The sequence below is a fragment of the Carcharodon carcharias genome, chromosome 11, assembly GCF_017639515.1.
Source record: "Carcharodon carcharias isolate sCarCar2 chromosome 11, sCarCar2.pri, whole genome shotgun sequence".
Lineage (NCBI taxonomy): Eukaryota > Metazoa > Chordata > Chondrichthyes > Lamniformes > Lamnidae > Carcharodon > Carcharodon carcharias.
The window spans coordinates 59248829-59270774 of record NC_054477.1 but is presented as its reverse complement, the minus strand read 5'-3'; the positions used below and the strand labels follow the sequence as shown (position 1 = coordinate 59270774).

General features: G+C 41.1%; 1 protein-coding gene across 8 annotated transcripts in view; it reads left to right on the top strand.

The window, feature by feature from the left end:
• Positions 1-21946, top strand: part of LOC121284472 (protein mono-ADP-ribosyltransferase PARP4-like) — a 148472-nt gene that overhangs the window by 97315 nt on the left and 29211 nt on the right. For 7 of the 8 annotated variants that reach the window (XM_041199971.1, XM_041199970.1, XM_041199973.1 and 4 more), the window contains 4 exons: positions 8466-8652; positions 10526-10602; positions 13485-13672; positions 20327-20426. In XM_041199971.1, coding sequence (XP_041055905.1) covers positions 8472-8652; positions 10526-10602; positions 13485-13672; positions 20327-20426 — 546 coding nt within the window. In that variant the 5' untranslated portion in view covers positions 8466-8471. Of the gene's footprint in view, positions 1-8465; positions 8653-10525; positions 10603-13484; positions 13673-20326; positions 20427-21946 lie in introns of those variants that run through there. The other variant, XR_005944482.1, reaches the window with a different exon arrangement.

Here is a 21946-nt window from a genome sequence, read left to right as displayed (position 1 = left end):
TGGTTTGGCTTGTTATACATACATGCATAAATGGTCACAAGAGGAAGCTATTACAATCCTCCCTCCGAATGAAAAAGTTACATAATGTTCAAGTTCCACACAAATTATTTACATTTCTTGCTTTCCATTTACTCACAAATCAAAGTTAACCACAGGTTTAGAGGACTTCTGACTCAAACTTTCAGAGCTTTGGGAAAGACCTTGACCCATTTTGGCCTGAGTCTGAAGAGATGTTTTCTGCAACATTGGCTGATTTTGACCATGATCTTCAATTGCATTTTCCACTTCTTCAGTCATGTTTGACTTGGACCTGAACTGGTTTCAGGCACAACTTGCATTGGAGTATCTATTGATATTCATATCCCAACTATCTGATTCATCAGACTCATTTGATTCTTCCCAACCTGCTTCTTTTTCATGAACCTCTGAAAGTAAAACATGATCTATATGTACACACCTAACCTTTCCACTACCAAACATTTTGACAAAATATGTGTGAGGACCACATATTTTCACAACTCTTCTTGGTAGCCGCTTCAACCACTTATGATGATGATCTTTCACCTTAACCTTCTGGTTCAAATTCAGACTTCTTTCCCGCACCCTACCCCCATCATGACTCTTTCTTGATTGTTTCCCTTCCACTAAATGTGCTAAATGTAGCTTCAGCAATGAAAATCTTGTTCTGGACTGTCTTCTAAGAAAACAATTCAGCTGTGTTCTGCCAGTAGTCATGTGAGGTGTATTATGATAAGTAATCAGAAAATTCACCAGCCTGTGATCCAATGAAAACTAATGTTGATAAAATGCTAGATACAAATTGAAAGAAACAAGAGAAAGCTTAACAATTTGCACTGTGTGCTCTGCTGCTTCATTGGAAGATATGGTTGAACTCGAGTGTGTTTAACCCTATTAATTCTCGTGAATTGTGCAAACCTTTCTGAACAAAACTGAGGTCTGTTGTCAGACACAATTTCTCCCGGGAACCCGTAAACAGCAAATAAGCTACACAAAATATCTAGAACTTTGCCAGTTGTTTTTTGATTCATTTGGAACCCCTCAACCCACTTTGAATGGCCATATATCACAATGAATGGCTGCTGCCTTTCAAATTCTGCAAAATCTATGTGCAGCCTCTAGCCACACTCTAGCTGGCCATTTCCATGGTTACAAAGATACTGATGTCAAGTAGTGTATCCTTGGCATACCCTACACTGTTTCACTGTGATTTCTATGTTTTTATCTGACCCGAAGCACCAAAGATAGCTTCTCGCTAGACTCTTTGTCAAGCTCATCCCTAAGTGTTGATCATAAAGGTCAGTAAAAACTGTGACCTGTATTTTTCAGGAATTATTACTCTGGCTCCCAGCATGACAATCTTTATCAATTGACAACCCAATTTTTACGCATAAAAAATTGCCTGACTCCTATATCCAGTATCTGTGTTGACCACCCATTTGTGATATAGTCGTATACCCTGGCCATTACGGAGTCCCTCTGAGTTATTCTCCCAATCTCATCTGCTGTGACTGGCAATTCATCTACATTCAAAAAGAAAAATACATCTTCCCTGCTGGATTCTACCTCTGATAGTGACGGTAATCTAGATATCACATTGGCATTACAATGATCTTCCTATCATCTGTACTTAATGCCATACTTATAAGCAAACAAAATTAAAGCCCGTCTCTGCATTCGGCTGCAACTATAGTGGGTACTGGACACTTTGGGTTCAAAATAGTGGCTGGAGATCAGTTTCGATCATGCAACAACAGCTATACAATTTTCTTATTCAAAAAATCAAGTATAATGCTTCATGTTCTTTCTGAGCATAATTTCACTCCTGACACCGAGGGTGCGTAAGGCAAATGTAGTCGATCCCTCCTGACCATTATCCAACACAGGATGGTTCACAGCACCTATTCCATATGGAGAGACATCATATGCTAGCAATCTTTTTGGAAACATTGTAACATGCAAGCATTGTACCATCTACCAGTTGACTTTCTCACAAATTGAATGCTTAATCACCCTCTTTTGTCCAATTCCACAGAAGACCTTTCCTCAAGAGGCAATAAATCAATAAGGTTGCCAAATCTGGTATGTATTTACCATACTAATTCACTAGGCCCAGAAAAGGTCTGAACTCAGATGTTCTGAGGTGTGGTGCACTTCTTACTGCTTGAACCTTACTCTTGGTAGGATGTATCCCATCTTTGTCCACCATGTGACCCAAGTACTCGAGAGACTTTTGAAACATTTCACATTTGTGTCCTTTCACCTGAACTCCATACTTTCCCAAACATTTGAACACATGTCTCAGTCTGTCATAATGGGTTTGAAGTTGAAATTAAGTATGTCATACAAATAGCTCACTACTCCCTTAATTCATTGCAAAATTTGGTTCATTACCCTTTGATAAATTCTGGGGGTTGAAGAAACACCAAATGGCAGCGTATGAAATTGATACAGACTCTTCTGTGTATTTATGGTCAAAACTGACAGACATATCATCTAACTCAACTTGCAGATAGACATTTGCCAGCTCTAACTGCAAAATATCTGGCTTTCTGACAACATAGTGAACAGTTCCTCCACGTTTGGCAAAGTATCGCGTGGATTATGTTAGAGTTACCTTATAATCACCACATATTCTTACACAGCTTTACTACCACTATGGGAGAAGTCCAATTACTCTGTTCTACTTTTGAGATCATTTTCTCAGTTTCAAGTCTTTTCAGTTCTTGCTCTACTTCTCTCTTGAGTATAAGATATTGGATGCGGCCTGCAATGAATTGGCCTTGTGTACCTCTGAACCTATACGTTAACCTTGTAGCCTTGATTCGGTTTGCCAGTTTCACTAAATACCTTAGGGTACTTGCCGATTGTCTTGTGATGTGAATTTCACTTCAACATGGAAAAGCTTGTTCCAATTTAATTTAAGTGCTTTTAACCAATAAAGCTGATTCCTAATAAAGCTGATTTTTCCCTTTCACCACAACGATGGGAAGTTTTGCACATTGCTCATTGTATGTGACCAGAACTGACACTTATCCAATTATGGAAATTTTCTCTCCTCCATAATTGCAAAAATCTATTTGAGATTTTGCCAGCTGATGTTTACTCAATTTTTTACAATACAATTCAGGAATCATGCTAACTGATGTACAGTTTCGACCTCCATGTCTACTGGAGCTCTACCCAACACTGCTTGGTTCATGATGCCTCTCAAATGTCTCAAATGTTCATTCTTGCAAAATTCTGCTGGACATCCTTGAGCTCTGATCGACCTGATGCTGTTTGACAGTCGTATGCAGCGACTGCTATTTCCTCCAGCCAGCATTTTCTCTGTTTATCTCCTTACAACGTGCCTTGGCAAGATGTCCCTTCTTGCAGCTGTAGCACTCTGCCTTCACAAATGTACAGTTCTGTGCCATTATTGGGGTCTTCTGTTTACTCATTTGCTATTTGTTTACTTCAATTCTATCCATCTTCCTTGCCATAACACTCCACCCCATCTCCATGAAGCTCCCCGCTGGAGTGGAGCTACTCTACAGGACAAGTGGGAAATTATTCGACTTTCTTCGCCTCCAGTCCAGAACCAAGATCACCCCAACCTCTGACATCGAGCAGCAGTACGCTGACAATGCTTGAGTATGCGCACACTCAGAGGCCAAGCTCCAAACTATCATCAACACATTCTTGGAGGTGTATGAAAGAATGGGCCTTAGGCTAAACAGCCAGAAGACAAGATCCTCTACCAGCCTGCTGCTGCTACGCAATACTGCTCTCTGCTCTGAGCTTTGTCACAGCAAGCGGTTACCAGGAGGGCAGAGGAAACGTTTCAGGAATGTCCTCATCACATCTCTGAAAAATGCAACATTCTTCCCGATCTGTGGGAATCTCTTGCTTGAGATCGCTTAAGCTGGAGAAGAAGCATTCGTGAAGGTGCCAACCATTTCAAGCATCTTCAGCAGACCCTGGTGGAGGCCAAGTGCGAACAGTGGAAGAAGCATACCAAAATACAAGCTTTCCACCCACCCATTTCATCAGACGCTACCTGCTCCTCCATAGCAGAGTGTGCGGATCCGACATTGGACTTTTTAGTTGCCTTAGGACCCACCACCCCGAAGTGGAAGAAAGTCATCCTCAGTCCCGAGGTACTGCCTAAGAAGAAGAAGAAGGATTTCCTTCAACAGATGCCTGCTGGTTGTTAAATTTGACTTCTCCTGAGTCATGTTCTGCCATGTCCATGGACAATGCTGTTAGGCAAGCTATGCCTAAAGTTAACTTTGGCAACTTCATCAACTTACTGTGAATGCATTCATTTTTTAAACCGCAAACAAATCTCTCCTGCAATGCTCTCTCTTGAAATTCTCCAACATTACAATGAATTGATAGCTTTTTCTAGGGCACAATAAACTGTCCAATGCCCTCACTGGGCAACTGATTCCTTGTTCCAGAACGATAGCTTTCTGCAATGTCCAACAGCTTGGGGTTGTAGCGCTGCTTAAGCTTATGCAAAATATATAACAGTGGCATCCCTTTTGACTTTACAGGGGCGAGCAAATTTTTGAATGTGTCATATACTTCTGGATTGCGTCAGTCAAAAATATCACACTTTCTCTTTCCCCCACTGTTTGCTGGACAGCTGGATTATCAGGATCTTCGAAGATGTTATTCATAGTGAAAAACATTTTGAACTGCCCCACATACGCACTAAAACACTCTCAGTCACAGCTGTACTCCTCAGTCACCCCATAATACCTGTTGACTCAGCCATCAGTCACCCAATAATACCCATTGACTCAGCCATCTTTAGCCCATTTCGATCCCTTTCCCCCACCCCACCCCAACTAGGGCCATCTGTCACTTGCTTTTCCTGCTTTCCACCCTTAATGTCATCATGAGCACATTCCTTAGATAATATCACCACCATCAACACCCCTTTGTCCTTTTGTCTATGACATATTTGGCAATCTCTTCTTTGCCTCCACCTATCACTGGCCCTCTATCCAGCTCTACCTGTCCCACCCCACTCAACCACATTATATTTCACCACATTTCTATATTTCTTTAGTTCTGATGAAGAGTCATACGGACTTGAAACGATAACTGTGTTCCTCCCTGTGGATGGTGTCAGACCTGTTGAGTTTTTCCAGCTACTTTTGTTTTTGTTTCAAAGGTTAGTCCACCCACATGTACAACGCACTTTTCTCTAGACTGGATTTTCAAGCCTATTTCTCACAGATAGAGCACTCATAAGTTTCTCTGCTGGTTTGCTGGAAGCTTCTCCAACCCAAATTTGTTTGGCTAAAGAATCCACAATCCCATCATTATTGCCAGATTGTGATATCTTCATAGAACAGAAGCACTAGTATCTGGTACAAAACTGAAACTAGTTTAATCCGATTTGGCTTATATACAAACATACATAAATACACGAATAGCCACAAGAGGATGATATTACATATATCAACATCCACGATTCTCCAGCCCCCTTCTGACTTAGCTCCATGGACTCACTGCAATAGTGGTTGGATGACATTGCAGAGTGAGAAATGGGACATGTGGCAGGAAATTTAAACTAGTGATTGCCACTTAAATGATCTAAATGCCCTAGAGAACCATTGCTCCATTTCATAAGAGCACCGGTTATTCCCATTCAGCTCCTGGCTTTTGTTGAATGGAGAATTCTTTACCCAGCCTCCATAGTGGCAAAGAATCCCTTCTATCTCTGGGAAAGAGCTTTGCAATCCCAGGTATAGAGTGATTTATCTGCGGCAATGAATGCAGGGTAAAGAAACCTCCATTACACAAAAGCCACTTTTTTCACCTGTTACCCATATGCCCCTTCTCTTCAGTTGCTGGTGGGTTTGATGGGAGGTTGTCTGTAGTATGTAATTTCAAGTGTCAATCATTTCAAGTGTTAGTTTGTATCCATTATAATGTAATCTTTTTTGGACTGCCAGGAAGTAAACATTTTTTGCAGGTGTCTGTTTTTTGGGGGCTGTCCATTTGTACAGGTTTTACTGTATACAGTTTGCCCCATTAAACCCAATTAACTTTCCGAGGGAGATAAACAGCCACAAAAGACATCTTAGTTGCTCTTGTTTGAACTTTTCAATATATTAATATTATTTTAGCAGTAGAGTATGCACAATATTCTAAATGTGGCCTCATCAGTTTGTTTAGCTATATAATTAGCACATGTCCACTGGGAATGGGAAATGCCTTGAGTGCAAAAATCCTGAATAATTTGTTGATCAAAATTAAGCAAATGACAAATTACCACCTGTTAAACAAGTATGCTGATTGATTCAATCTGCATCTTGACTAAAAAACAGCTATTCAAAAATCACCTGTAAAATATAAATTCCCATTTTTTTCATAAAAATCTTTATTCACCAAAAAACCACCTGTGAACAAATGCAACAAAACCAACCAATAAAATTGCTATATAAAAATTATTCCTATGAGTGACTACGTGGCTCCCCACCCCATTATGTTTTCAATTGTAGGGCTTTGCATGCAGCTGGAGCTCATATTCATAATTACTAAATGCTAGTAATATGCATGCTAGTAGTTCTGTCTTTCAACAGGTTTCAACATATTATACTTGAATGTAGGGAATATAACTCTGCCACACCTCTCCTGGCTGTAGAAATTTAACTAGTAGAATGTTAATTTAGTGACTTGGTTGTCGACTAGCCTCTTGCCTGGTACGAAATACAAGTAATTGAGGATGACAGCAATGTAGTTGTACAAAGCCACATAGATCTTGCAGGAGACAACCTGGTCTGCACAATGGCTTTTGTGATAGCAGCTGCAGCAGTGCCTGCTTTAAGATGGTCCAGATTGCTGGTGGCAAAAGCTGACAAATTAAAGCAGTTAAGTTTTTTAAACCTACAGAAGCAAATAATCAAAGTGAAGTTCAATAAGTCGGTTTAAAATACTAATTAAACACATAATTCCTATCTCTTTTTTTCTTTGATTTCTCTTCCATCTGTCCCCATCCCCTCTAACCTACTCACTCAAACTATTACGATTCCCATAACTTTAAGCAAGAGATTTAAACTCCCAGCAACCAACTTCAAGGAATTGCAAAACAAAATTTCAAGTTTTAAGGCTTTTACTGTAACAAGCAAACTAAAATCAACATTAACTAAACATTACTTAGTAGTCAACTAATACTCTAAACTACAGAAAAAATAACCCTTATTAGTGTCTTAATGAGATCAATAATTCCACGCCGCATATATAGTTACAACACTTTCTGCTGAATTATAGTTTTTATAGGAAATGGTCCAAAGTCTTTCCCAGCTTTCAGTGGGTTCACTTCTCCCCATTTTGTTGAATCGTAATGGCTGCTGTTCTGTCTCGCTGTCTCTCTCTGATTCTGTTCAAGGAGACAGAAAGTCTGCAATGACAAGAACATCTGCTTCTGCCTTTGTTTTCAGGTGTTAAACCTGGCATATGCATTTCGATAACAACTGACCTGGGTCCCCAGTTCCCATGGTAACCAAGGCACACAGGCTTGTTGTCAGGCAGAACCCGTAGCAGATCACATGACCCCCTTCATTACTCCATTTTATGTTGAATTAAAGAGACAGTCCAAAACATAATCATCTTATAAAACCTCGCATCTGTAACAAAACACAAACCCACTAATCTGCTTACCACCCAACTTCCATTCTTGCCGCCATGTTAGCAGACATTAAAAATTGTTATCCTCCCTTTCAAAACCACCATCATCATTGCTTCCTCAAAAAAAACACCCTTGACCTTAGGTGTTGTCACAATAGCTGTTTGTACAGCCCAGGGCTACATGTTATCTCCTGAAATATCTATGTGGTTTCATATGATTGCATAACTAACTACTGCCACATCTCCAACTTCCTTTTCCCCTCTACAGCCTTCAACATTTGGTCACCTGCCAGATCTGTGCCCATCTTGTCCTCTTTACCTTCTCTACAACTAGATCATTAATGTGCAACTCCTTTTCTGTTATTCGTCTATGATTACCATTAAACCCGTTTCCACCACTGTTTGAGCTCACACCTAGTATTCTCCTTTCTGTTTTTCTAAAAGATTATACATACAGCTGAGATGCTTGGGTTGCTGCTTACACTCAATTTAGAGAGTGACTGATGCCCTGTCGATTAGTATGTTGTGTATATCAAAAATATCCTCATCTAATCTAAATATGCAATGTTCAGCTAAATGCTACAATTGAATTAATACAGTAGACTCTGTAATCAGTAATGCCCAAATAGTGATAACACTGATCAGGAATGCTGGATTCGCACCCATTAAAATCCCCACCGAATTTTCTGCATAGGCCTTAGTAACGAATTCTGTTGATTGTTTGACATGAAACTTGCTCTATTTTCTGTACTATGTGGGAAAAGTTAAAAATTGTATATCTTGCTGAAACAAAGTTCTCTTATTATGTTTTATTGTAGGCCTGTATGCTGGCATTTTATCCAGAATTCGATGTAGGCACTCTCTCTGACTGTGAGGTTATCATTTGTTTGGATTGTTCCTACTCCATGAGGGGCTTAGCTCTTGAACAGGCCAAAAAGGTAGCACTTCTTCTACTCAGATATCTTCCAACCACCTGCAGGTTCAATGTAATTGCCTTTGGCACAGGTTTGCAAAACAATTTATCATCCTTATTTCATTGTGATATGATCATATTTAAAATGTTTATGATATAAACATTTAAAGTTGCATGATTAGTAAATGATTAAGGGTGCATCCCAATCTGAGTCCCAAGCATATGTGATGATATATTTTTATATTTTTGTGATTATGTTTTCTGTTTAGAAAGTTGTGTGTGTGTGTGTCCCCAGGGTTAATTAAACAGGAGAAGGTTACTAGAGACAGGTTGTCTGTGAGGTCTCAGAGATGAAAGGCTAAAGGTGTTAGGTTCAAGGTGTTAGGTTTGTGCATTTGTAATGAGAGGTTATGGTGGGTTTGAGTTACAAGTAAATAGGTTGGATCTGAAATTTGCACTTTGAGATATGTTGGGAAATTGATTTTTTAGCTGTTGAATTTCAAAAGGGGGTTCAGAGGTACCAAGGGATATTTGCATCTTACAGGGGTTCCATGAGTAAACAGGGAAAGTTGTATTAAATTTTATTGACCCAAAAGTAGAGGCAAAATAGAAATCATGAAAAATTCTGATATTTGGAGAAGTTGAGTTTCAGAGGTGTTTGAGGACAATGGAACCTGAGATGAAAGGGGTAAAAAGATATTTAAGGAAAGGGATGTTTAACTGCTGAGAATTGCTGTGGGGTGGCCCACTGAAGGCCAGTTTTCTTTATCTGTGAACTGCTGAGAAGCTGTGAAAGTGTTGAATTGGGAGCAGCCACCCAAGTGTTACGTCTGGAGAGTCTTTGTTTTAGGAAACAGTTTGTTTCTGAGCCTCCATTTGTAATTCCACAGCAGAGTGGAAGTGTTTGAGAAGCCATGAGGTGTACCTTTATTAAAGCGGCAACAATTCCTTGACTTGAGTAATGTTTACTGGATTTTATGGTTAAAAACCAAAAAGGGTTGTCAAAAAGGTAGATCAATTGTGTACTTTTGACCAAGTGTGAATTTTGGGAGCTGTTTTGTTATACTGTTTTAACAGTGTAACTTTTATCTTGTGAGATAAACTTCGCTCTGGGGTCTGACTTGCTCAGCAATAACATCGGCTGTGGTCGTAACACATATTAAAACTAAACACTGTGGGACCCCCACCAGGCGACTGTTCATACTGGTTTGACTTCATACCACCTACTGTGCAATACAAAGCTACATTATAAAAGTACCCAAGCATGCCACTTGGCATATGGGAACCTATGATACTTTATTTGGAATCATTTTGATATTATGAAAAAGTTGAATGCTGTTTGAAATCTAAAACAGATATTTAAAATGCTAGAAACAAATTATTTCTCAGCTGAGAATTTATCAGTAGCTTTTGAAATTGTGGACTAGTTCAATTCCTAATCTCTGTGAAGTTAGGTGATTTCAGGCAGAGTAGAACTAGGGTACTGCAGTTGGCTTCAGTGCTCTTCAGGTTAGGTGTGGTGGGGAGAGGCGATGTCGGAACCAGTTGTTCAATGTTACTGCTCCAGGTTACTAGCCAGTGACTCCTGTTGGAAATTACACGTGTAAACATCGGATAAGGACAAGATCTTACTCGAACATGGTGCCACCATTGTCCTTTAGCACTTGCTGTTCTACATTCATCCTATAAAAAAGGCAATGTCATTGAAGGGTATTTGGATCCATGGAACCATAAGTTAATGTGAGCCATCCAATGCCTTCAGGAGAGGAGGGAGAAAATTGTGAACAGACAGAATGTTGAAACCGAGAAAGAAGTAGAGGTTGACCCTAATAATTTATCAGGAACAGGGCACTGGACTATTAATATCCATGTCTTATTGATTTCTGTTATCACTGTGATAGTAAATATTACTGAGTCCTGTTTGGCATTCAGTAAGAATCTTATTCTAATGTTTTCCTATTTTAGATTACAAAGAACTTTTTCACTGTTCGCAACAAAGAAATTCTGAAGATGCGGTAAAAACTGCACAGAAGTTTATTCTGGTAGGCATATCATGTGCATTCCATGTTTTATTTTATTTTTAACATTTAAAGGATGAAAATAATCAGAATAACTAATCTTCTAAATTACATTTAATAACACTGAGCATGTGCTAACCAGAAAGTAAATTGCCTTGTTACTGATTTGTTACCAACAGTCAGTTGGTAGTACAGAACTTGATTATAATGAAGTCTTTCATCTTGAACACATCAGGCCAAACGCAAGAATGCCAAATTTCAAACAATCACAACAATTTGTACCACAGGAAAAAGTATGCTGATTATTTGGCAAGTTGACTCTGACCAAGGTGTTGCAATGGGGAAAGCAACTGGAACTATAGGCTCCCCAAGCTCCTGAGTAATTCAAACAAAGGCTCGAGGCTTGAAAATATTTATTTTGTTGTCAAGAATGGGTCCCTACATAAGAATGTATATCACTTCTAGCAAGTGGAAATGAGTCATGTTACTAGTTTGACTGATTATCTTAAATAGGTTGTTGGTGTAGCTATTTGCGCACTCAAGATTGTTCAGCAAGTGTTATCCAATCACATCTAACAGTAGACATTTTGTTTTGAGTTTTGCCAGTGCGGGCTGGTTGAATATGGCTTGTACTCTGCCCATTGCAAACAGCCAGTGGAACATGTTGCTTGATTCGATCAGCCAATCCTTGGGACATATGGCCTATGTACCTGACATTGCACTGGCACTGAAATTCATACATTGCTCAATTTTATGGTAGGCAGAACGTTGTTTTGGACTGGCACCAGCATCCTATTAGTGGAAAATACGACTTGCGTCGCCACTGAATAGTAGCGGTGTGAAATGACTTACTTAACCTGTTGTTCAAATTTTTTTAGATGCTTCGCCTTTCAAGGGTAATTTGAGGTAGACCAGGCACTTTTCAGGTGTGAAAGTGGCTGCCTTTGGCCCAATTGCGAGTTTGCATGATACACAGCGAATAATGATCTATCAGGATATTCATTGTCCTGCAGGATAGGTTTGATGTGCTCTGTTTCTGCATTGAGCTTGTAAAGTGAGCAAATGGCTATGGCCCTATTTACAAGTTTGCTGATGAGACCAATTTTATAGTGTGTGGAGCTATACGAATCCAGCTCGTATAATGCCCAGTGAAAGTAGGCTTGCAGTAGACAGTAGTAGAGAAACCATAGTGAGCTCACAAATGATTGACCACAATATCCTCCTTCAACGCCTCTCCACTGCCATCCAACTGGGTGTGACTACACTTGCTGATTGCATTCTTAACTACCTAATTATAGCCAGAGTATCACCTGCAATGTCTTCTCTTCCTGCTTGAACAGCATTACCTCTGGCATCTCCCAAGGATCAATCCCTGGTCCCCTCCTATTCCCAATATACCTCCTAACCTACCCTCGGCAACAACATCCAAAAACAAAGCATCAGTTTTCACAGCTACGCTGACAATACCCATACCTATCTCACCACTGACTCTTGATTCCCTCCACTATTGTTAAATTGTCAGACTGTTTATCTGACATCAAGTACTGGATGAGCAGAAATTTCTTCCAAATAAACGTTGGGAATACTGAAGCCATTGACTTTAGTCCCCACTACAAATTCCATTCTCTTGCTACCATATTCTTCTCTCTCTCTCTCTCCCTGGCATTCAGTCATGGATGTGCACTTTTCCCCACTGGTTGGATATATAATAATTCTCCCTGCCACCGCTTCCCAATGGCCAGCCTACTGCCACTTGGCCACTCCATGGCACTGGCTGTGATTCTCGAGTCCACCGGGACTAGGAAATCACGGCTGGCGCTAGAGCTAGGCCACTGGTTTTATGGGGACATCGCATCATGGTCAAATTTGAATTCAATTTTAGAAACAAATCTGGAATTGAAAGGTAGTCTCAGGAATGCTGACCATGAAATTATCATTAATTGTCATAAAAACCCACCTGGTTCTCTAATATCCTTTAGGAAAGGAAATCTGCCATCCTTATCTGGCCTGGCCTTCATGTGACTCCAGATCCATAGAAATGCGGTTGACTCTTAACTGCCCTATGAAATGTCCTATTGAGCCACTATGGCAATTAAAGATGGGTAACAAATACTGGCCTTGTCAGAGATGCCCACATCCCATCAAATAATGAAAAAATGGGGTCTTGTTGTTGTTTTATCCTTCAGCCTGTGTGACTGGGAGCAGCGGCTCTGGGACCATAACAGTTTCGTAGTCACCACGATGGAGACTAGCTTTCAATTCTAGATTTGATTAATTGAATTTAAATTCCAAAAGGTCATGGTGAGGCTTGAACCTGTGTCCTCAGCGTATTAGCCAGCGCCTCTGGATTATTAGTTCAGTGACATTATCACTACACCAGCATCTACCTCATAAATACTTGATAGGAAAATACTTGATGAGAAATAATTTGCAGAGCAATGAGGAAAGAGCAGGAGATAGCATTAAGTGGATAGCTTTAACAGAGAGTTGGCACAGGCACAGTGGACTGAATGATCTCCTTCTATGCCATTCCTTTTTTTTGATTTGACAAAATGTAGAACTGACTCAAGAATAAGGCTCCTTTCTATGTGTTAACATTCTTGCAATTTTTTTGAGGATCGACACTCCAAAATAAAATCTGCCCATTCAGATGCCATAGACATCAGTGCAAAATGATGTTGGAATGTGAAGAATACCCATTTGAATTTGGAAAAGTCTCTACAACATGCTGGTTGCTACTGTCATATTACCTATTAGAATATAAGAATTTGTGAGGAGTTACTTTCTACTAGTTATCCATAATGAGCTTAATTCACAATCTTGAAGTAAATGTGGCAACTTGGAACAGTTATCCAAATAATGCTTCACTTAACCAATAATGTTTTCGTTTTCATGTTCTGTCAAAGTCTGTACAGAAACCAATGGGAAACACAGATTTCTGGAGACCATTGCTGAGTCTGAACTTACTTGCCCCATCCAAAAGGATACGCAATATACTTTTGATTTCTGATGGACACATTCAGAATGAAGCTCTTACACTGAAGATGGTACACCAGAATGTCAAACACACCAGGATATTTACTTGTGGTGTTGGGTAAGTCATTTTGATAAGCAGATAATTACAAATAAATAGAAGCCATTTTACTTGAAGTATTTTGCCAATTTGCAACTGGATCATGACATCCAGTGCTCCATAAAAATGTCATTATGAGTTACAGACCTCGAGTGCCATTGTGAAGATCTGCCAGGTGAATGCTAGGCAGCTCCATGTGGAAGAGGTTATCAATCCATCATTGCAACAATGACTGGCAAATAAGGATCACAAAATGGAGAGGAAGTAAATCAGGGAGAGCACTCTTCCTCTTGTGTTTACAAATATTCCTACTGTAAAAGGACTTTCTGTACTTAACTTCAAAAAAATTTTTAAATTCTAAAAAAAATCAATGGGATGCATTAAAATGCATTTTTTGTGTGACAGATAGGTATGATTGTGATTACCAGGTTGTTATCCTCATAATGTAACTAAAACCCTTAGCTTCAGCTACCTTTCCCTCTGTGACTTCCAACCTGGGATTCGGATATTTGAAACCGACCTAGGGCTGGTTTGTGCATTGGTGGGACCACTTTCGTGCACATCCAACTGATGTGTTTGTCAGTGTTTTTGTTTTTTATTTTCTTTCTTTTATGTACTTGCTGCATACCATACCCAAAGAATATGTTGAGGTCTATTCTAATGGCAATCTTAATTTGGCCGCAAGTAGATAAGATAATGAGGAAAGCTATATAACCCATCCTAACTCGCCTGTCTAGAAAGACACAAAAGCCGCCTCAATGCAGCATCCAATGGCTTTTAAAATAATACAGGATTTTTGTTTCTATTACTCTTGTTGGCCATTCCATGTGTTGATCTCTGCTCTTCAAGAAGAACTATCCTATATCAGTCCTTTTTTTTTCCTTTCACTAGTTTAAGTCTTTAAATGCCTTGTAGATTAATTTAACTTTTAAGATTCACCTTCTTGATATAGTTTACGATATTGTATACCTCAATTGGACATCATCTTTCAAGGCTTAAAAAACTAATTTTTTAACTGAAATCTTTGAAGGGGAGCCTTAGGCACTTATCTGTACTATCCAATGCTTGGATGCCCCTCGTATCTCAATGGCCAAAACAGACTGTGTAGTCTGACCAACTTTTTCATGAGTTCCGATGACTTATGTTAACCTATTTCCTATTTTAGCTATATAATTCAACATTCTATTGGCTTTGTTTATTGCTGCTGTGCATTGGTCAGTCATTTTGATTTTTAAGAATACTAAAAGATCCTTGGTCTTTTATAACTTGCTCAACTTTTTGATCACCATTTACAGAGTAATTGTGTTATTTGTTTTCCCATTCAGTGTGTGTACATCACATTTGTCTGCATTAAATCTAATCTGATATTGTTCTACTCTAATACTGCTTTATCCAATTCACTCTGCATCTTGAGCTGTTTCCTCTGCTTCTACTGAGCTTCATAGTTTGGTATCATCAACAAATTTGACCAAGTTGCATTGAGCTTAAGTTCAAATAAATGATATAAATTAGATACAGTAGTAATACCAACACTGATCCTTAGGCAACTGTCATTTCTCTTCACCCTAATCTAACTCTTCTACTTATTGTTTTCCAATCTTCAGCTAGTTTATTATCTATATCTAAAATTTACCCTGAATCTACACAGCTGTGAGATTAACTAATAGTGCAGAATTTTGCGTCCCATGGGCCAATCGGACATAAAATAGCACGCGATGACGTCGGGTGAGCGTCCCAACGTCATCGCGCACTCATGCGATATTTCAGTCGGCAGGCGCAAGTGGGTGCTGGAGCTGCGCCCACCATTAAGACCATTAAAAAGCCAATTGATGCTGATTTTTCATTGCCTATGCGATTTTGTGCTTGTCGCACAGGCAAAATGGTGAGGTGGCCAGCCAACATTTTCAAAATCCTCATCCACGAGTGGGATAAATTAGGTGAGCAGCATTGCCAGTATCAGCAGTGGGCAGTTTGGTATATAGTTTGCTGCTGGTGACTTATTGGTACTTGGCAGTTTCATCTCTGTTTGGGGCTTCATTCTTAGCATTTCCAGGCTTCATTTCAGGACTCATTGGTGTTTCCAAGGCCCCTGGAGGATTCAGACCATGTGAACCCGTCCAGGTATCAGACAGCCTTCTGTTACCCTGGTAATGGGGATTGTGGTCTCCGCTGGTGGCATCTCTCTGAGGAAGAAGAGAAGGGCAAAAGAGAGAGCAGGCCAGGTGTCCCAATGCAGCTTCCAGGGAAGTGACCTGTGGGAGGAGAAGCGCAGGCACAACGGGCGCAAGGCCAGCAGGAAGTCCAAGACGTAAAGGGCCACAGAGGATGCCACTATCCTGCTGCCAGGAGTTACAGGTGGGGATGCAGCTGCCTCAATGTGTCAGAGACGCAATGCCGAAGGAGTCTCTGCCTCTCAAGGGAGACAGTGACCTCCATTTTTCAGATGATTGGACCTGAGTTCAGCTCCGACTGTGTGGGTGGACACCCCATGCCAGTGGCTCTGAAGATCACAGTGGCCCTCAACCTCTATGCCTCCGGCTCTTTCCAGGGGTCAGTGGGGGATCTCTGTGGAGTCTGCCAATCAGCTGTCCACAGTTGCACCAGCTGGTGACAGAAGCTCTGTTCAGGCAGGTACTGACCTTCATTCTTTACCATATGAATGAGGCAGGCCAGGCTGAGCGAGCCAGCGGCTTTGCAGTGATTGCTGGGTTCCCCCACGTCCAGGGTGCAATCGACTGCACACGTGGCCATCAAGGCGCCAGGGGGTCAGCTGGGTGTCTTCATCAACAGGAAGTGATTCCACTCCATGAACGTGCAGTTAGTGTGTGACCACAGGATGTAAATTCTACAAGTCTGTGCAAGGTACCCTGGCAGCTCCCATGATGCTTATATCCTGAGACACTCCCAGGTGCCAAGGTTCTTCAGTGCCCCAACCCGACTGGATGGATGCCTGCTGGGTGACAAGGGCTATCCATAGAAGAGATAGCTCATGACGCCTCTCCACCACCCAAGAACAGAGGCAGAGAAGCGTTATAATACGAGTCATGCCTCCACAAGGGCAATGATAGAGAGGACCATCGGTCTTCTCAAGATGTGCTTCCAATGTCTGAATCGTTCAGGGACTGCACTACAGTACCCCCAAGAGCAGGTGTCACTGATAGTGGTTGCATGCTACACTCTTCACAATCTAGCACTGGCAAGAGGGACCCACTGAAGGAAGAGGATCTTGACACAGCTGCAGAGATCACAGATGATCACTTACACGAGAGTTATTGAATGTTTCCCAATACTGTTGCCTGCTCCTCAGTGTCACATTCCTTGCATTGACCTACCTGACCACCTTCCAATCCCTTCAGAAGATCTTCCTTGATGGCCTCCTGCCACCATCATCTCCCCCAACGGAAACATGGCCTCTCACCTCCTCCTGACCTCCATGACTAAGGCCTTCAACACCACATCCATGAACCTGGGAGCCCCTCTCTGCCTCATGTTAAGTGTGCAGCCAGCCAGTAGCAAAAGCCATTCTCGGCTGCATACTAAATCAGGTAAATGATGAGACAGCACAAAGTATGTGTGCTGTGTTTCTCAATCAGATCAGGTCTGGGAGGATCATAAATCCAGTGCCAAAAATGGATGCAGACTAATTTTTAGCCCATCAAACTTTCCTGGGATAACTTTGTTTTGGGAGAACATGTTGCTTGTGCCTTCCCTTGTATATCCTCGTATTATCCTGAGCTCATCCGCTATTTCAAATGTATTTGTTTCTTTTCTGTTTTTCTCCTCTTCTCTGACTGCCCTTTTGTAACAGTAATATGAAAATAATTTCTTTCTGTTAAATTTTTTTGTCTTTATGTTTGCTTTTTAGTGGCTCTTTGCCCCTCTGATCAGCCTTTAAACATGTTTCCGCATATTCTTATATACATCCCACCAAGTATAATCAACTTTCTAAATACAGGAATTGTAGAGGTTTTTAATTTGGTTTGAATTTATTTATTTATCCAGTTGGAGTCAATTATTTATTTTTCATTTGGGTCTTGACTATTTAGTCTGTGTTTTTTAATGTAATGTAATTATTGATTCTGCATGTTCAGCATTATGCTTGCAAAAAATATTCCATTTTGCCTTGACTGGATTGTTGGTGAACAACCCTCCTCCGTTCATTTGCTTAACTTTGTATTCATCTTTTCTAAAATTGACTCCTAGATTTTGGTATTTCTGAATCCATATCATCATAAGTTTGAACATTCTATGCCGCCAAACCTTCTGGCATACCACAGCTTCCATTTTCTGCATTATGGAGATTTATTAATGCTTTGAGATGAGCACCACCCTTCAGAATTCTTTTAACACACTGGGCCATGGACCAACTGAGCATTATAGTTGCCAGCTCTGTTTATAACAATTTGTGTTTCCCCAATTTAAAAGAGGTTGATTAAAGATAACCATTAAAATAACTTTGCTGTTCTCACATTCCTTTATTACCACTTCACAAAGCAAGCCATCTTGTGCCGACAGGAAGCCTTTAAGCATACTCCTGTTGTGAGCTTGTACTTTTTTGTTATTGGAAATCTCTATCGAAAGTATATCCTTTGTTATTTATCTGCTTCCCTCTAGAACTATTTCATTCACCTTCTGACTTGTACAACTGCACCAATTCCTTTATTGTCCACTTGATCCTTTGACACACTTTGTGCCCCTGACTGTTTGTGTCCATCCTCTGGAGTTGGCCAAATTTGTAACATTCTTACTATGGCATAGTTCCCTACTGCTACAAGAACCTCTAAATATATATCTTATTTATAATTCCACCAGCATTTTTCAGTATTATCTTCATATAAATGTTCCTTCTTTTAAGATTCCCAGTATCTCTGCCTTATCTTGTTCTCTAATTACTGGGTGGAATCTTCACATTAAATATAATTGCAGGTCAGGACCATTTACACGTCCCAACTCCACACTTGCTGGCAGCGCGCCTGGCAGCATGATCTTCCAGGAGGCGGATGTTCACTTGACTGCTACTGTGTCCTCTGTCTGTAGGGGCGGGTTCCTGAGGTTGCAGGCCGAATTAGAGGCCCTGCAGCTTTGGAATGGCAGCAGCCCCACCAGCAGAGGTGCTGCTGTCAGAGGGCACCCCTATCTTGATATGTCTGAAAATTGTAAACAAAAAACTATGACCACAGCTGCCAGATCATCACCGTGGTAGGAAAGCCCCTGCAATAATGACCAGCAGCCACAGCTGTGGTCTGCTAATCTTTTCCTCTTCAGTGGGGGCATGTGTGTAAGACGCCTTGCCCACTCCGGAAGCAAGCCCGCTCCACAGGCAAGCCCACTCCAGGCTTTGGCCTCAGCAAGGGACGGTCACTGGGAAGATCCTGACAGAGTTCCAAACCTGCCCACAATTGGGAATTTAAACATGCACTTAAAAATGCTGCTGATGGGTAGCCCTTGTCTCTTTTACCCTGCCTGTGCAAGATTACTGAAGGTGGAACCTCATTGGCCCACTGACCCAACACCCTCCTGTTCCACCTTTCTCTGAGACCTGCTTTCAATCTCGGGACTGAGTAGATTCTGTGCATTGTGTCCCATGTACCAGCTGATTAATTCAATCTCGTCTGGGATCCATCCTATTTCCTCCCTGCCGTGTCCTCCTCCCTCCTCCCCATCCGATTTATCTAATATAAATGATTTGTGATTGCTGCAATATCATCACTCACAAGTCCCTGTTTTTATTTGGTTTAAATACACCTTGCCTTTCGGGACTATTTTTATTTTGAAGGTATCCTCATTTTTTTTATAAATGGTGCCTTATCCTCATTACACTGATACCAACTATTCATTTATGTCTTGAATTTTCTCCATGAATTCTACTTGTTTCCCAAACAGTGGAAGCATACCAGAAAGCATAACCACACAATCTCTATACATTTAAAGGCAATCCTAATATCAGATTTTAAATGCCCCTATTATTTTTATTTAAGTCATTAATCACAAGATATAGTTCAGTCCTTTTGAGTATCCCTTCTATCCTTTCCTCAATATATCCTCCTCTAGCTCCAGTTAGACAACTCACTGTAGGTATTGGCCTCGCAACACATGACCATCGATTTTTCTAAACAAAGAATCCCCTTTCACTACACCTTCCATATGACTTTCAAACTGCATCTTTAACCAAGCTATTTTTGAGTTTCTACTGCCTCAGTTTCTATATCCATCTGCTTTATGGGACAGCAATTTGAAAGCAGTTCACAGTGACTCCCTGGCCCCCGCCCAAACCCAATCCAGTTCCTTTTTAACTGGTCTCCATTTGGCTTGTTTTTATACAGGATGCAAGATAATACAGGATCGCCATCTCCATTTATGTCTATTGAAGACCAACAGATTATTGTAATTTTTTATAAACATTTCCCCTCTCCCTGTTTCTGACTGGTTTAAACTTCAAGGGTGGCAAGATTAATAATATCAAAGCCACTCTTCTTCACCGCCCCCCCCCACCTCCCCATTACATAGTCCAGTTGTTCAATATTTTTTGGATTTCACTGTTTAATCATGGCTAATCATGGAATTCAGCTTTCTACATGTGGTAAACGTTAGCAATGGGCTGAAATACATGACACACATAGCATACGTTGCAGCATCATGAGTTGTAGAACGCTTAATTATTGTATTTCCAATTAGATCAACAGCAAATCGCCATATACTTAGAATCTTGGCACAATATGGGGGAGGAGCACATGAGGTTTTTGATAAGAATACCAAATTCAGCTGGAAAGAAAAGGTAGGTTTTTTTGCTTTCATGCCATATAATGTTTTTTTTAATTCTGTTTTAAAAATTTTAATTTGAGAGTAGGAAGTTTGACTTTGTGCTCATCGAGATGTGAATTAAAACAATGGATGGAAAGCTTAATGAAGTGTGCTTTTAAAACATTAGGATTGGCACTCTCAGTGGCATTTTTTTATTCTTTCACAGGATGTGGACCCTGCTGGCTAGGCCAGCATTTATTGCCCATCCCTAATTACCCTTGAGAAGATGATGGTGAGCTGCCTTCTTGAACTGCTGCAGTCCATGTGGTATAGGTACACTTAAGTGCTGTTGGGAAGGGAGTTCTAGGATTTGGACTGAGCGACAGTGAGGCAATGGCAATTTAGTTCCAAGTCAGGATGGTGTGTGGCTCAGAGGGGAACTTGTAGGCGATGGGTGTTCCCATGCATCTACTGCCCTTGTCCTTCTTGATGGTCTAAGTCATGGGTTTGGAAGGTGCTGCCGAAGGAGCCTTGGTGAATTGAACCGTGGAATCCCGAAGTTAAATTATTGGGATGATCTTAAAACACTACATCAACGTCCATATGCAGAAGAGGGGAAAAAACAGGGCAGAACTTTACATCCCACGGGCGCGTGCCCGACCCGATCGGGCGTAAAATAGCGTGCGGTGACGTCAGGTGAGAGCCCCGAAGTCATTGCACAGCCGCGTAATTTGGTGGGCAGAGCGGGTGCCGGAGCTGCACATGCCATTAATTAAGAGGCCATTAAAAAGCCAATTGATGCCCATTTTTCGTTGCCCATGCGACTTTGCGCTCGGCCAGCCAACATTTTCAAAAACCTCATCCACGAGTGGGATAAATAGGGTGAGCAGCGTTGCCAGTGTCAGTAGTGGACAGTTTGGTACATAGAGATAAAAACAAAAAAACTGCAGATGCTGGAAATCCAAAACAAAAACAAAAACAGAATTACCTGGAAAAACTCAGCAGGTCTGGCAGCATCAGCGGAGAAGAAAAGAGTTGACGTTTCGAGTCCTCATGACCCTTCGAAGGTTTTTGTTTCAGTTTGGTACATAGTTTGCTGCTGGTGACTTATTGGTACTTGGCAGCTTCATCTCTGTTCGGGACTTCATTCTTAGCATTTACAGGCTTCAGTTCAGGACTCCTTGGTGTCTCCAAGGCCCCTGGGGGATTCAGACCGTGTTGACCCTTCCAGGTATCAGACAGCCTTCCATTATCCTGATAACGGGGATTGTGGTCTCTGCTGGTGGTACCTCCTCCTCCGAGGAAGAGAGGGGCAGAAGGGAAAGGAGGCCAAGTGTCCCAATGCAGCTTTCAGGGGAGTAACCTGCGGGAGGAGAGGCACAGGCACAAGGGGCGCAGGGCCAGCAGGAAGTCCAAGGCGGAAAGAGCCGCAGAAGACACCACTATTCTGCTGCCAAGGTTTACAGGTGGCAATGCAACGGCCTCAATATGTCCAAGGTGCAATGCTAAAGGAGGCTCTGCCTCTCAAGGGAGACAGTGACCTCTATTTGTCAG